The sequence below is a fragment of the Panthera leo genome, chromosome A2 (genome assembly GCF_018350215.1).
Source record: "Panthera leo isolate Ple1 chromosome A2, P.leo_Ple1_pat1.1, whole genome shotgun sequence".
In the NCBI taxonomy this organism is placed as follows: domain Eukaryota; kingdom Metazoa; phylum Chordata; class Mammalia; order Carnivora; family Felidae; genus Panthera; species Panthera leo.
This window is the reverse complement of record NC_056680.1, coordinates 80,050,891-80,063,871: the sequence shown is the minus strand read 5'-3', so window position 1 is coordinate 80,063,871 and position 12,981 is coordinate 80,050,891. Positions and strand designations below refer to the sequence as shown.

Sequence of the window (12,981 nt, the reverse complement as noted above, 5' to 3'; positions counted from 1 at the left end):
CTTGTTAAAGCTCTGAGGATCCAGAGGAAACCATTTTAGGTTAAACAATGAAATTCTTTGGTTTCCTGAATTTTTTTCCTGCCACTTGGTTGTGCATCTCTGAATCAGAATTGAATCAGCTAAATGGAAACCACTATAAGTATTTGATATAGAGAGAATTTAACACAGGGAACTGGAGGCATAGTTAGTGACAGAGCTGAGAAGCCAACAGGGGTGGGTGAGGAAATCAGAGTTGAGCAAAGTCAGGAGGCCACTACCAGTCCAAGCTGGAGGGGCAGAGGGAGCAGACATGGTTGCTGGTGCCCAGAGGCCAGGGTTACATGGAGGGCTATCTCCAGGGAGCTGGAGCCACTGAAGTTGGCCAAGATGCACTTGACACAGAAAGGGAAGGGGGAGGAATGTCCTGGTTTATCTCTCTTTCTGCTCTGATTATCCTGCCAGTGTCTGCCATTACATCTATCAGGAAGCCAGCCGATGCAGGAAGCTGGCAAATGCAGCCTGCAGAGGCCAACTTGCCTGTCATTCAGAATGTAGTAGTGGCAGGGAGAGGCAGGAATCCAAGGGAAGCAGTCCCAGGATGGCACAATCTCTAACCAGCCACCACAGTGCACACTGGTTCCTAGAAAGATCCCCAAATCACCCAAATGCCTAAACCCCCAAAGTGGAAGCCTGCTGTCAGCCCTCATACAACTCCTGACAGTGATCTGAAATATGCCAGGGAGGGGAAGAAAGATAAAAAACAATAAGAGTGTTCCAAAGGAACCAATTTTTTATTCCTACTGTGGTATTGAGGATGAAAATAAAGAAACTAAGGGTACTCTTCCATATGTATGTGACTTTACATACTGCTTGACGTGAACAAGTATCACTCTGGGGCTATTGGGTAGATACTTATTTTTACAGCAGCACAGAACCCATTTTTACAAGTCAATCTGGTGGGCAGGCTTCATGTTCCCAAGGAAAAGTTGAGACCTGTAAAACTTTTGGAACTCATTCACTACATTTAAAAAAAAAAATCTCAACCCATAGCACCTTGGACCTTTACTTGTTTTTCCTCCCCTGGCATACCCCACGCATAATTATCATGAGAGAGTAATAGAATTGCCAAGTAGAATTGCAATTATTTTCAAATTAGGTGACAGGAATCTAAAGTTCTGACATGAAGCCAAACAACAATTCTCACATGGTGGTGAGGGGAAGGTAGACAGTGATTCGCTTCCAGTTCTGGAATCTTTCTGAGGTGTAAACGGAACTTTCTGTGTAGTGCAGACAGCCAATGGTTGGAGGAACACACTCTTCAGTGACGAGATGCCAGTCCCTGCCATTGTTTAGAGAATACTGGAGCTGCACACTGTGGGCGTCGCTGAAGGGCTTGCTACACCCCATGCTCATTTCAAACTGCAAGAAGGTCGATGCTGACACGTGGAAGTCCCAGGTCTCAGCATAACGAGGTTTTCCTACAAAAAAGGAAGAGTTTAATGGTAGCACATAATTGTTCTCTCTTTGCTTATTTGGCATCTGTGCTTGTAATGAACACTTTCAATAGCAAATGAAAACCATGTCTTATCTGAAGTGACTTTTTATCTCCCAATTAACTGTTGTTATTTGGGTTAGCCTAGACTTGGACATATGGCAGGCTGCTAATTTGAAAAGCGTTACCACCTTGAAGAGTCTTACATCTGCAATTCTGCAAATTATGAAAATGGGAATGTCTTCAGATAGAGATGTTTTGCTCTGCTTTCAAGAAACCTTAGATCACACATGAAGGACAGTTCTAACGCAGGCTGCCATTGAATGCACTGAGTTGTAGTAGAGGTCAATCCAACTCCTTTTGTCCCCAAGGGTCTCCCCCAGCACAGGCAGTTATGTACACAGTTTTGCATTAGACACGCTCCTCTTGGGTTTTAGTTCATTTAGTCCTCTAGTTAATTAAATATTCTCCCCTTATCTGGTGAAAATATATACCTATGTTTTCAGTGAATATCAGAGCAGTATCCATAGAGAGACAGTCAATGCCGACTTGACCTCCTTGTATTCGGTACCAGCTGGCTTGCAAATCTATGGAGCCATCAAATTTGTCCTGAAACCCAGTTTGAGAGCTGTCATTCATTCCTATAAGGACATCATCCAAGGCCCACTGGGCTGAATGCTTGCCTGCAATCAGATGAATAAAGGCACTTAGAGAAGGTTTATTACAGAGCAATATGAATACCTTTATGATTGTGATTTTAAATCATATTGTCTAGAAACTGAGCGCAAATTAAGAAGCATATAGCACAATGCAGCTTTAACTGTGTGCTCTCAATGCTACCAGGAAGGGTGGGGTGAGTAGTAACTTGCCGTGTTGGGGTTGCCACCATCGAAAAGCTGTAGCGGAGGTCTTCGCCTCCCGTGGCAGGTCAATGGAAATGATCTGTGGTTCCAGAAATGACATGAAGTCCAACTCTCGAAGCAAATGCCAGAGTATGCCGTTGTCATTTGAATACTGAACAACAAGCCCTGAGTTAAAAGACATAAATCCAGTTACTTGGACAGCTTTCCCAGAGGCAAAAAAGGCAAGGAACAGTATTTTTTAAATGGCAAGACTGCAGCAGAAACTTCAAATTGCATCTCATAGAATGAGCGCACATTCATCTAACTTCCAAGGAATGAATTAGTAGACCTGAAGGCTCATCAATTCCTTGACAGTTGCTAATGCACCAACTCCCAGGAAATAGAGAGAAAAAAACCCAAAAAACAAAACCATAAGCTTTTTTAAAGACTACTCAGCTCTGTATGGGTGATGAGTAGGTTGGTAAGGGGGTTGTAAAAATCCACTCCAGATCATGTATTTGAATTTTAGATTCTGTCCTGAACATTACCAAGTCTCATATCATTATTATACACTCAGAAGAAATATCTCAATCTCCTCGGCACAAAATCAAGTAGTGTTTTTTTCTGCCGAAGCAGAGACAGTAAGTAAGCATGGCCCAATCTGAAATTCTATTCAACAGAAAGATCCTTTTACTGGCACTTCATACTTTGTCAGACTTTAGTTACTGAAGCTGAAATGAAGTCATTTACTAAATAGCAAAGCAGAAAATTCACTCCCCTCCAATGTTAGTTCTGTCTTCCTTTCTGGGTCACCCTTCCCCTCTTCACCCACCCCATCTACCCAACACCCCTTCACCTGTTGCCAAAGTGACATGATTTATGGACCTGTTCATTAAAGTTACGGACGACATGTGCTGCCCCTGCTACCTCTTCTGGAAACTTTTCTATTTTAAAAGAGGACATGGGGAAAGGGTAAGGTTGGATGCAAAAAAAAAAAAAATTGCTAATGATGAAATGGCAGGAATCAACAGGGCATCTATCTATCTATCTATCTATCTATCCATCCGTCTATCCATCCATCCATCTATCGTTATTGATGGAAAGGGCAGATGGCTTTCCTGCATCTATCTAATTGTCTATCCCATAACTGTTCCTAAGACTGCATATTTTTAATTATGATGGGGGATACCAAAGTACTTTCTGGGTATTCATAGAAATTATGGTTGGTAAAGTTGTATTTGTTATACTAATTTTGTAATACCTTAATCTTTTTGGAAAGTTTTAAAGTTTACTTATTTTGAGAGAGAATGCACACACACATGTGCATGAGTGGGGGAGGGGCAGAGAGAGAGAGGGAGAGAGAGAATCCAAGTAGGCTCTGCATCGTCAATGCAGAGCCCGATGTGGGGATTGAACCCACGAATTGTGTGAACTGAGACAAAACCAAGAGTTGGACACTTAATGGACTGAGCCACCCAGGAGCCCTAGAAAATTTTAAATCATTAATGGTACATACAATAACTTTTTAATTTCTACATTATTGACTGATAGGAATTTCTTAATCCTTTTATCATGCTGAACAACTAAGAGTTTACTAAAACTAAGTTTTAGGAACTATTAGGATAAAATATAGAACCAGAAGAAAGCCTTTTAAGGCTAATTGATTGCACATGGATTTATTGTCACCACATCTGACAAGGAATGATGCCAGGAACAACAATGACTAATATGCAAAAAATGAGAAATCTCGGGAAAATTAATCTTACCATATTTAAAATAGGTATCATCATTTTTAATGAGAGCATAAAAATAGCACAAAGAAGAGGAAATCTTTGGGGAGAGAGCGTGATGCATACAGGTGTAGTTAGATTGGCAGTTAGAGCTTCAGTGGGTGGCTGTAGATGCATGTATTGGAGGAAGAGAGTCAACTAAAGTTCATGAAGAAAATGGCAGGTAGTCTGTTTCTGGTCTTTATTCTAGTTAAGTTGAGGAATGGCTGACAAAACTCTAGCCCCTAACCCTTGATGTTTACTCAAAATATGTCCTATTGGCTTTTAATGTGATTTTGGGTGAAAGAGCGGACACTTCAAAATTTAGATTTTCTTGTGGTTATTAATTTGTGTTGACAGGGTTTACATTTAATTAGGTGAGAGAGAGAGGGAGAGAGAGAATAATTTAGGCAGTCATCTATCTGGGGGGGGGGTGACCTATTCAGAAGGTAGATTACAGTACCAGAAAGGAAGCATCATGAGAATAAAATCTCACTGGCTGGTCCTTTCTAATACCCTCTACTCAAAGTATGGTCTCAGGACCAGCACCTGTATCAGCTGGGAACAGGCTTTACCTGTGGTGGTTTAAAACATGTCCACAAATTCTTTGACACTCTTCCCTTCAAAGAGTGGAGCTTAATTCTCCTTTTTTTGTGTGTGTGTGCCATTGGACTTAGTAACTTACATGTGATAAGCAGAATATGGTAGGAATGACAGTGTCTGACTTTTGACACTAGGCCATAAAAAGTATTGTGCTTTCTTCCTTGCTCTCTCATGGATCTCTTGCTCTGAGGAAAGCTAGCTGACGGGTAATAGGGGACACTCAAACAGCCAAGGGACAGGTTCACACAGTGAGAAACTGAGGCCGCTTGCCAAACAGCCATGTAAATGAGCATCTTGGAAATAGATCCTCCAACCCTGGTTGGGTCTTTAGATGACTGCCCCCCTCCTGGCTTTTATCTTGTATGCAACTTTATGGAAGATCCTGAGCCAGAGCCACCCAGCTAAGCTGTTCCTGAATTCCCAACTCACAGAAATGAGAGGATAACTAATGCTTGTTGCTCTAAGCCACTCAGTCTTGGAGAAATTTATATCAACCCAGTTCTGCTGAATCAGAACCTACATTTTGAAGCTTCCTAGAGGATTCAGGTATCAATGAGAAGCATGACTCAAGGGGTCCATATTCCATTTGGTTTCTGCTTACAATCCTTCTCCTCATTTGCTTTTTTAGGAGGGTCACAAGAAAGTCTAGGATTAGGGCCCAATCCCAAAGGACAATAAAGGAGTGCCTTCCAGAGAAGTATGAAAGAATGAAGGAATGCAAGAAAGGGAAACAGCAGTATCTATACTTTATGTAAATTGTTGAGCCCCATTAGCTGTGTCATCTGACACATGGCACATCTGAAAAAAAAACCAAGCCATTTTAGCTCATCTACTGAGTGTTTTCGGCGTGTACAACATTTCTCTTTTTAAATTACAACTCCATCTGCGTTCTGCCCAGTCTTATTGAAAATAGCCTAATTTTGATTTTAATTCCAAATATGTAAATTAATTCTTCAGCTTGAGTAAGTAAAAAATCTTTACTTTCATCAACTGGAAGAGATTTGTTCAAGGATTTAGGCAGATTTACATTTTAACAACCCGTTTTCAAGACAAGGCCTAGAAACGCCTGTGGGGTGTCAATTACAAGGCTAGCAATGAGTTTAAGAAAATGGCTCAAGAGCAAGTTGAGAAAAGTTGCTTGTTGCTAAAAGGATCTTAAGGGAATCTGCCCTGAGGCAACAGCACTCGTGGTCAGAGGCTAAGTGTAGAGCAGAACTTTCATGTCTATGACAAGCGGATGCTTCCCAGAATACTCTGGTCAGTTCTCTTCTTTAAAGTTCATATACACATAGGGATACGGATCTGTGATTTTCAGAAGAGTCATACACACAATTGCTACACTGTTCCAACCACCAAGTATTTTACAGTAATTTTATTACCAAGATTAAAGAAAATGTTAAAAAGCTCTACCTCTCCAATCAGGAAATAAGGTCTTGAGGACAGGACCCTGTCTTCCTCTGTAGCCCTCAAAGCTCCTGCCTGTGCCCCGGGGGCAGAGAACGTGTTCCATAAATAGTCACGTGTTTTGAACTACTTGTTATTTCTGTAGGGCGATCTTGTAAAAATTTACATAAGATTATGTCGTTGCCTGGGCTAAGAGCCCTCAGCTGGTGTCCAAGATGTATGGATTCAGACCCCATCTCCTTACCGTGGCTAGCAAGGCTCTCTGCACAACGGGACTTCTGCTCCTCATCTCCAGGAGTTCCAAGCCACACTAGCCTCCTCCTTCCTTCCTTCCTTCCTTCCTTCCTCCTTCCTTCCTTCCTTCCTTCCTTCCTTCCTTCCTTCTTCCTTCCTTCCTTCCTTCCTTCCTTCCTTCCTTCCTTCCTTCCTTCCTTCATCTCTTTCTCCCTCCCTCCCTCCCTCCCTCCCTCCCTCCTTCCCTCCCTCCCTCCCTTTCTTTCTTCCTCTTAAACTATTTTTTTAATGTTTTATTTATTTTTGACAGAGCGTGCACAAGTGGAGGAGGGGTAGAGAGAGTGGGGGACAGAGGATCTGAAGCGAGCTCTATGCTGACAGCAGGGAGCCCAACGTGGGCTCAAACTCATGAACCATGAGATTATGACCTGAGCCAAAATCGGATGTTCAACTGAGACACCCAGTCACCCCCACACTAGCCTTCTTTCTGTTCTCCAACATCAGAATTCTTTTCTACTGGCCTTTGCTGTTTCTTCTGACTTGGAAAACTTGCCCTGAGCTGATCCTGTGCTGCCTCCTTTTCATCCTTTAGATTTCAGTTTAAATGTCACTTCCTCAGTGAGCCCCCTCCCAGATCACTCTATCTAAATCAAATCTCCCCATCAACAACTGGCCATCTCTTCAGGTGATTTATTTCTATCCAGCCTGTCAATTTAACATCTTGCTTATTTCTTTTCTTTATTGTCTATTTTCTGATTCTTCTCACTAAAATGGAAGTGCCCCTACGGATGGGGCTTTTGTCTGCTCTGGTCAGGGCTTCTTCCGCTTCTGGCACTTGGTGGTTTGGACTTGGGGTCCCCTTCACCACACTGTCTTTCTCTCTGCCACATGGTTGGCAACACCTAGAATCTATCCAGCAGCAGCTTGTCCTGCATGCTGGAATGAGGACCTCAGATGAGCCTCAATGAAAATGTAGCACTAAGGAGAAATCTTACTGTTTTAACCCACTGAGATTTAAAGGGTTGTTCCTTATTGCACCATAACCTAGCACATCTTGAATAACGTGTCACATGATTGGAGACACTGTATCCACAGCCTAGAATGGGCGTGGCTTAGAGCAGATTCTTGAATAAATCTTTGTTGAAGAGATTAGGGAATGCAAAATGGTCTGTAAAACGTTCTAAACTTTTAAAGAAACTTTTACCTCTACAGAAACTTTTACAGAAACATCTACGGATGTTTCAGTAAATATACAATCTGGATAATTACTAGACTAAAAGTACTGAGATACTCAGAAAAAGTCATGAAACGTCTCAGTTAGTGATGACATGGCCAAGGACATTTAGGATTGACCATTAGAGCTATCACTAGCTCCATAGACTCCCAGTACAGTTTAAGCCAATATGTTTTTTATTTTGTTATTTTTTTTTAACATTTATTCATTTTTGAGAGACAGAGAGAGACAGAGCATGAGTGGGAAAGGGGCAGAGAGAGAAGGAGACACAGAATCCGAAGCAGGCTCCAGGCTCCAAGCTGTCAGCACAGAGCCCAATGCAGGGCTTGAACTCACAAACCACGAGATCATGACCTGAGCCGAAGTCGGATGCTCAACTGACTGAGCCACCCAGGCGCCCCTAAGCCAATATGTTTTATACAGTCATGCCTGAGATAATAAACTTACATACTACAAAACTCTTTATGTGCCTTTCATGAGATCAAGGTTTGTAGGAGGACCCTTCTGAGAAGCCCACAGATTTTGTATTAGGGAAACTCATATTTGGGTTCCGTAAGGATCCCATCCTACTCGCAGAGCTCCTGGAGGCCACTTATATATGTTACAGGCAGGCCTTTTGCATTTTTTTTCAGAACTGAACCACTGAGGCAGGAGATGGTATGGATGCCTAGAGAAGTGGAGTTCTGGGCAAGGAGAGAAGCAGTATGCAGGAGGCTAAGGCATCCATTCTGGAATGTGCATCAGTGGTTTGAATCCCTGCTCATTCACTTACTGACTGCATGATCTTGGGTAAGTTGCTTGACCTGCTTGTGTCTCAGTTTCTCTATCTGTAAAATTGGACTAATAGTACCTATGGCAAAGAGGTATGATGGAGATTAAATGAATTAACAGATAAAACACTTGGAATAGTGCCTTGCATATATCAGGTGCTCAGGAAAAGTTAATGTTTATCCTTACCAAGAACTTCTCCTTCTACCAAAGGATGCTAGTACCCCCAGAATGTTTATGGCCAGGGTCTGATCTGCATTCAGTAAATAACACCCTATGCAAAAACTTCTAGCCCTGCACTAAATGTAAAAGTCTCTTTTTCTTCCCATTGAAAGTTATAAAGGAATTGCATTCCTTAAAACAAATAGACTCTGATAGGATCCATGAGCTTTTCAGGCTTAAGGATCTAGATGAGGAACCTAAGACATCATGGCTCCATGCAGCTACCCATTTAATGATGGAAAAGAGAAGAGAAAGAAAGTGTCTCAGTTTGTAAAATCCTGGCCAAACTTTGGGAAGAAAAAACACTAATGTGCCAATAGTAACTATAATTTCTATAGAGATATAGCAACTTACCTTCATTTCTAGCTCTTGGTTTGATGCAGGTAATCCCTGAAGTTTTGCTTCCAATTTGTATATAAAACTGAACGAGTCTGGTGAAAAAAAACCCCAAAACCCAAACTTCAGTTTATTCATAAATAGGTAAGTTCAGAAGAGATTTAACCTTCTGTGTTTTGACACAGAAAATTTAAAAAAAAATTCTGTAATTCTGAAATGTTACTTTTAAACACAAAGGGCATATGAAAATCAGAAGCTGCATAGATTATGTAGCAAGTTAATTCTATAAGCATTTTAAAAAGTTTCCTAACAACCATTAATTTTATTCTACAACAATGATTTAAACAAAAGGAAACAGTTGAACTTTACTTCATTCTGACAGTCCGGCATAATTTAGTGAAATCACTGAAATGGTCATTCCTTAGATTGAGATCATACTATTCTTGGAAATTCAGGATGAAGAAAAAACTAACATTAAGAAGCCAAATGCTGCATTCGTTTAGGGCCACATAATTACTTATATTGCTGACTTAGACTTGGATGGTTTAATTTTTCACAGCTGACACTCACTCAGTGTGATGTAAATTAGCCCTCCATCCATAGTAAACCAACAGAGAGGGCCTACATGACAGGAGCCCTAAGTGACAACTTAGAAGGAAAGGGAATGAGACTGAAGGCAGAAAAAACGTGACACAGAACCCCAGATTTTAGTGAGGACAAGGCCTATAAGCTTAAAATATTTCTTCTGCTTCCCTTCCTCCGATTCTCAAATAATTTAATTGATAATACAAAAAGCACAGTTTTATTTTAGGTGTGCTACTATTTCATTTGACCTTAAAACTAAGCAGTTCTTTATTTTACCAGTAGGTGTCAGTGTAGGTATTTTAAATTTCAGGAGCAGTTTTTATTTTTATTTTATTATTATTATTATTTTTAGAGGGCTCCACACCCAATATGGGGCTTGACCTCACAACCTGAGATCAAGAGTCGGATGCTCTACCGACTGAGCCGGTCAGGTGCCCCTGGGACAGTTTTTAATAAGTGAATACAAATGCACTTCGATAAACGGAATGTATCATTTTCAGACACAGAATTTAAAGTTGAAAAAAAATCCTTGTTTCACCTGGCATATATGAAAATAATATCAAATAGTCTTCATAGTAACAATGAACTTTAGACAACCAAGCTGACATACATTAGACACACAGACTTTGGTGATGTCTGTAGGCTGGTTAATGAATTGTGGTATACATTTTGCAGAAACTATTTTATTATGGAGTTGAAGTTATACTTCATTTTTAAATATCAAAATATATATAGAGAAACCTTATTATGTAAGTCCTCAATAGGATAACAGAGTGTTTTAGGTTTGACCACAAGGCATGGTAAATCTTCATGGAGAAGTGTACCAATAAACTATTCACCTGATACTCCTGGTGTCCAGAGGGACAGTCCTTGCTTCCCTTTTCCCGGGGCCATTGAAGTAGAGAGATTTGCCATCATTCAGTGTTCCACAGCCAGTTCCAACCTGGCCTCCAGTTATCTTATACCACAGAGGGCTGAGCTTCCCCTCAAACCTATCGAACATCTCACTGTGATTAGGGACATTAGACACACAGGTTCCTTGTGCAGCTTCCAAGAAAAGAAATACACAGGAGAGAGGCTTTGTTGAAATCATGAAACATTAGAAGGTACATTCAGAGCCCGGGCTAAAGAAGCATTTCCACAGGTGTTAGGGGAAAGAAGCCACATGGAAATCTGTATCTCACAATTGTCTGTCTGAAGTACAGCCATCACTACTATCATTACAAAACACTATTCCACCTCTATCATTTTTTATTCCTTAGTAGAGAGACACTGGGAACCACACATTTCCATGGTTCTTGCTACTCAGAGGATTTGTGCAAACTGACAAATAGATTTTGTCCACAATAAAATGTGTTCCTTTGCTGTCCTTCTATCAGAGGATCAATAAGGAGAGTTAATCTCAGATTTAAAAAAACACACCCTTGAAACCAGGAGTGGCTGGGCACTCCACAGAAGGCCTGCAACAACATATGTTCATCTTTGGTCATGCGCCAGAAGAAGGGCAGAGCACTGAAAATCTGGGAGGAATCCTTTTGAAGTTGCCTCCAGGAAAAACTCTACAAAAATATTTTTGAAGCTTGTAACATTTTCTCCAATTTTACTCTTTAATCTCAGCTCCCTTTTTATTTTTCCTTGTAGCAACAGCCAACGGTGACCATGGTCAGAAATATTTCTCTTGTAAAGTCCTCTTTTGGCAGCCCTGGATTTATCATTTCTTACACTGATTTTTACTTTGCATGTATAAAATTACATGCCGTATAAAAAGCAATGTAAAGAACACAGAGAGCCCCTTGCAGCCAAGTGGTCAAGGAAGAGCTTAGGTTTGAGTTCTAGAGAATGACTTGCTAGAGTTTGAAGCCTAGCTACAGCAATTCCTAGCTGGGTGACCTCGGGAGAGATACTAAGCCTTTCTGTCTTGGTTTCCTCAAATATAAACAAGGACAATAATAGTATGTACAATGGCATAGGGTTTTTGTTAGAATTCAGTGAGATGAAATGAAAAGCACTTACTATAGTGCCTCATAAAGCAGAGCCTAAAGCAATGTTAACTACTATCAGTTTACTAGAAATAAATCTCCTTTAGGGAGTGAAATTGGCATTACCATGGTTTTTTTCCTTAGGCAGCTCAAAACTACAGAATATCTTAGCACTTCAAGGGCCTGGGTGGCAAATTCCTACAATTAGGACTTAAAGAAGAATCATCTCAGAATCTGTTTCCTTGGAAGAAGTAACATGGCATACAGTAACCAGAGATTAATATTTTACAAACAAACCACCAGATGCATGTCTGTGGCCTTACCGGTGTAGCCCAGGTCACAGAAACACACCCCTGAAACACAGTCCCCATGGCCACTGCAGTAGCTGGGACAAGGCTCGGATATGTACACTCCATCCAAACCAAAGGGAGGCACGTTCTTCTGTGAGCTGCTCTCCTGAATCCATCGGAATCTGGTTTTACTGTCAGGAAAAAACAAACACATGTGTTTCTTGTACCAACATTGAATACAAAAGCACTGAAATACAGAGCGGTTCAGAAAAATTAAAAAAAGATTAGTGTTTATTTGAAAGTCATGTCTTCTTGATTGGACACTTGACCTTCATAATAAGGTGTCTCTCTCACAGCTTTCTCAGCCTATTTTTCTTCTTCAGCCTGTTTTCTTTCTCAGCCTGTTTATTTCTTCTTCAGCCTAAATGTTTCAATACCAGGAGGATTATCAGGTACAAAGGATTTTTGATGGCCAGAAATGTAATATAGGTTTTTACTTGTATATTTTCCATCTCATACTCTTTTAGTAACAGAAACCAGAAAGGTATTCCTTTCACTTAATTAGTATTTCTCCCTTCCATTACACTAATTTTATGGGTATTTTCAGAAGAGGCCATTTAGGAATTTTTGAGACCATCAAATAGAATGCTCTTTGTTAAGACATATAAGGGGGACTCTAGCTATTTGCCACTGATGTGATTCTGACAGGAAAGAGTTAAGTTCATACTAACAATGCTACTCCTACCTGTTGGCTCCCTCTTCATCTCTCAACTTCAAATCTCTAAGACACTCATTCTGTGGACTCTTAGCAACCAGCTGGGCTGCCAGTGACCACTGGTTTCTGCCAATGAACAAAAGAGAGACCTGGTTCCAGTGCTTCAAAATCCTGGAACACCAGTGGGCTGGGCTGTTGCCCAGTGCTTCCTCCTCCACAACATTCTGGACACTGCCAAATGAACACTTGTCCCAGTTGCTTCTCAGCCTTTGCAATCCCTTCAGGACATCTCTCTTTTCAAATATATGGAAACCCATCCACATCTATAATATCACACCAGGAAAACACCTCTTCCTTCTCAGTTCTACTGACATCAGAGAAGGAAGATGGATTAGGTTACCCGGAGTCCAATTAATTTTGCTGCCAATATTTATAGACTTGTGAGTGAATCCAGTTTCTTAGTAAATAAGGGTAAAGAGTCTTAAAGATTAATGAAGATTGTCAAGGATAACTATAGACAAAGTTGGTT

The 12,981-nt window shown here is 40.8% G+C and overlaps 1 protein-coding gene across 1 annotated transcript in view; it reads right to left on the bottom strand.

Moving 5' to 3' along the window:
- RELN (reelin) overlaps nt 1–12,981 on the bottom strand; it is a 532,400-nt gene that overhangs the window by 89,973 nt on the left and 429,446 nt on the right. The window contains exons 29-34 of the mRNA XM_042915885.1: nt 11,771–11,928; nt 10,308–10,515; nt 8,902–8,978; nt 2,341–2,499; nt 1,966–2,154; nt 1,184–1,457 (exon numbers count right to left, since the gene is read on the bottom strand). Of these exons, the coding sequence (XP_042771819.1) occupies nt 1,184–1,457; nt 1,966–2,154; nt 2,341–2,499; nt 8,902–8,978; nt 10,308–10,515; nt 11,771–11,928 (1,065 nt within the window). The remainder of the gene's footprint in view (nt 1–1,183; nt 1,458–1,965; nt 2,155–2,340; nt 2,500–8,901; nt 8,979–10,307; nt 10,516–11,770; nt 11,929–12,981) is intronic.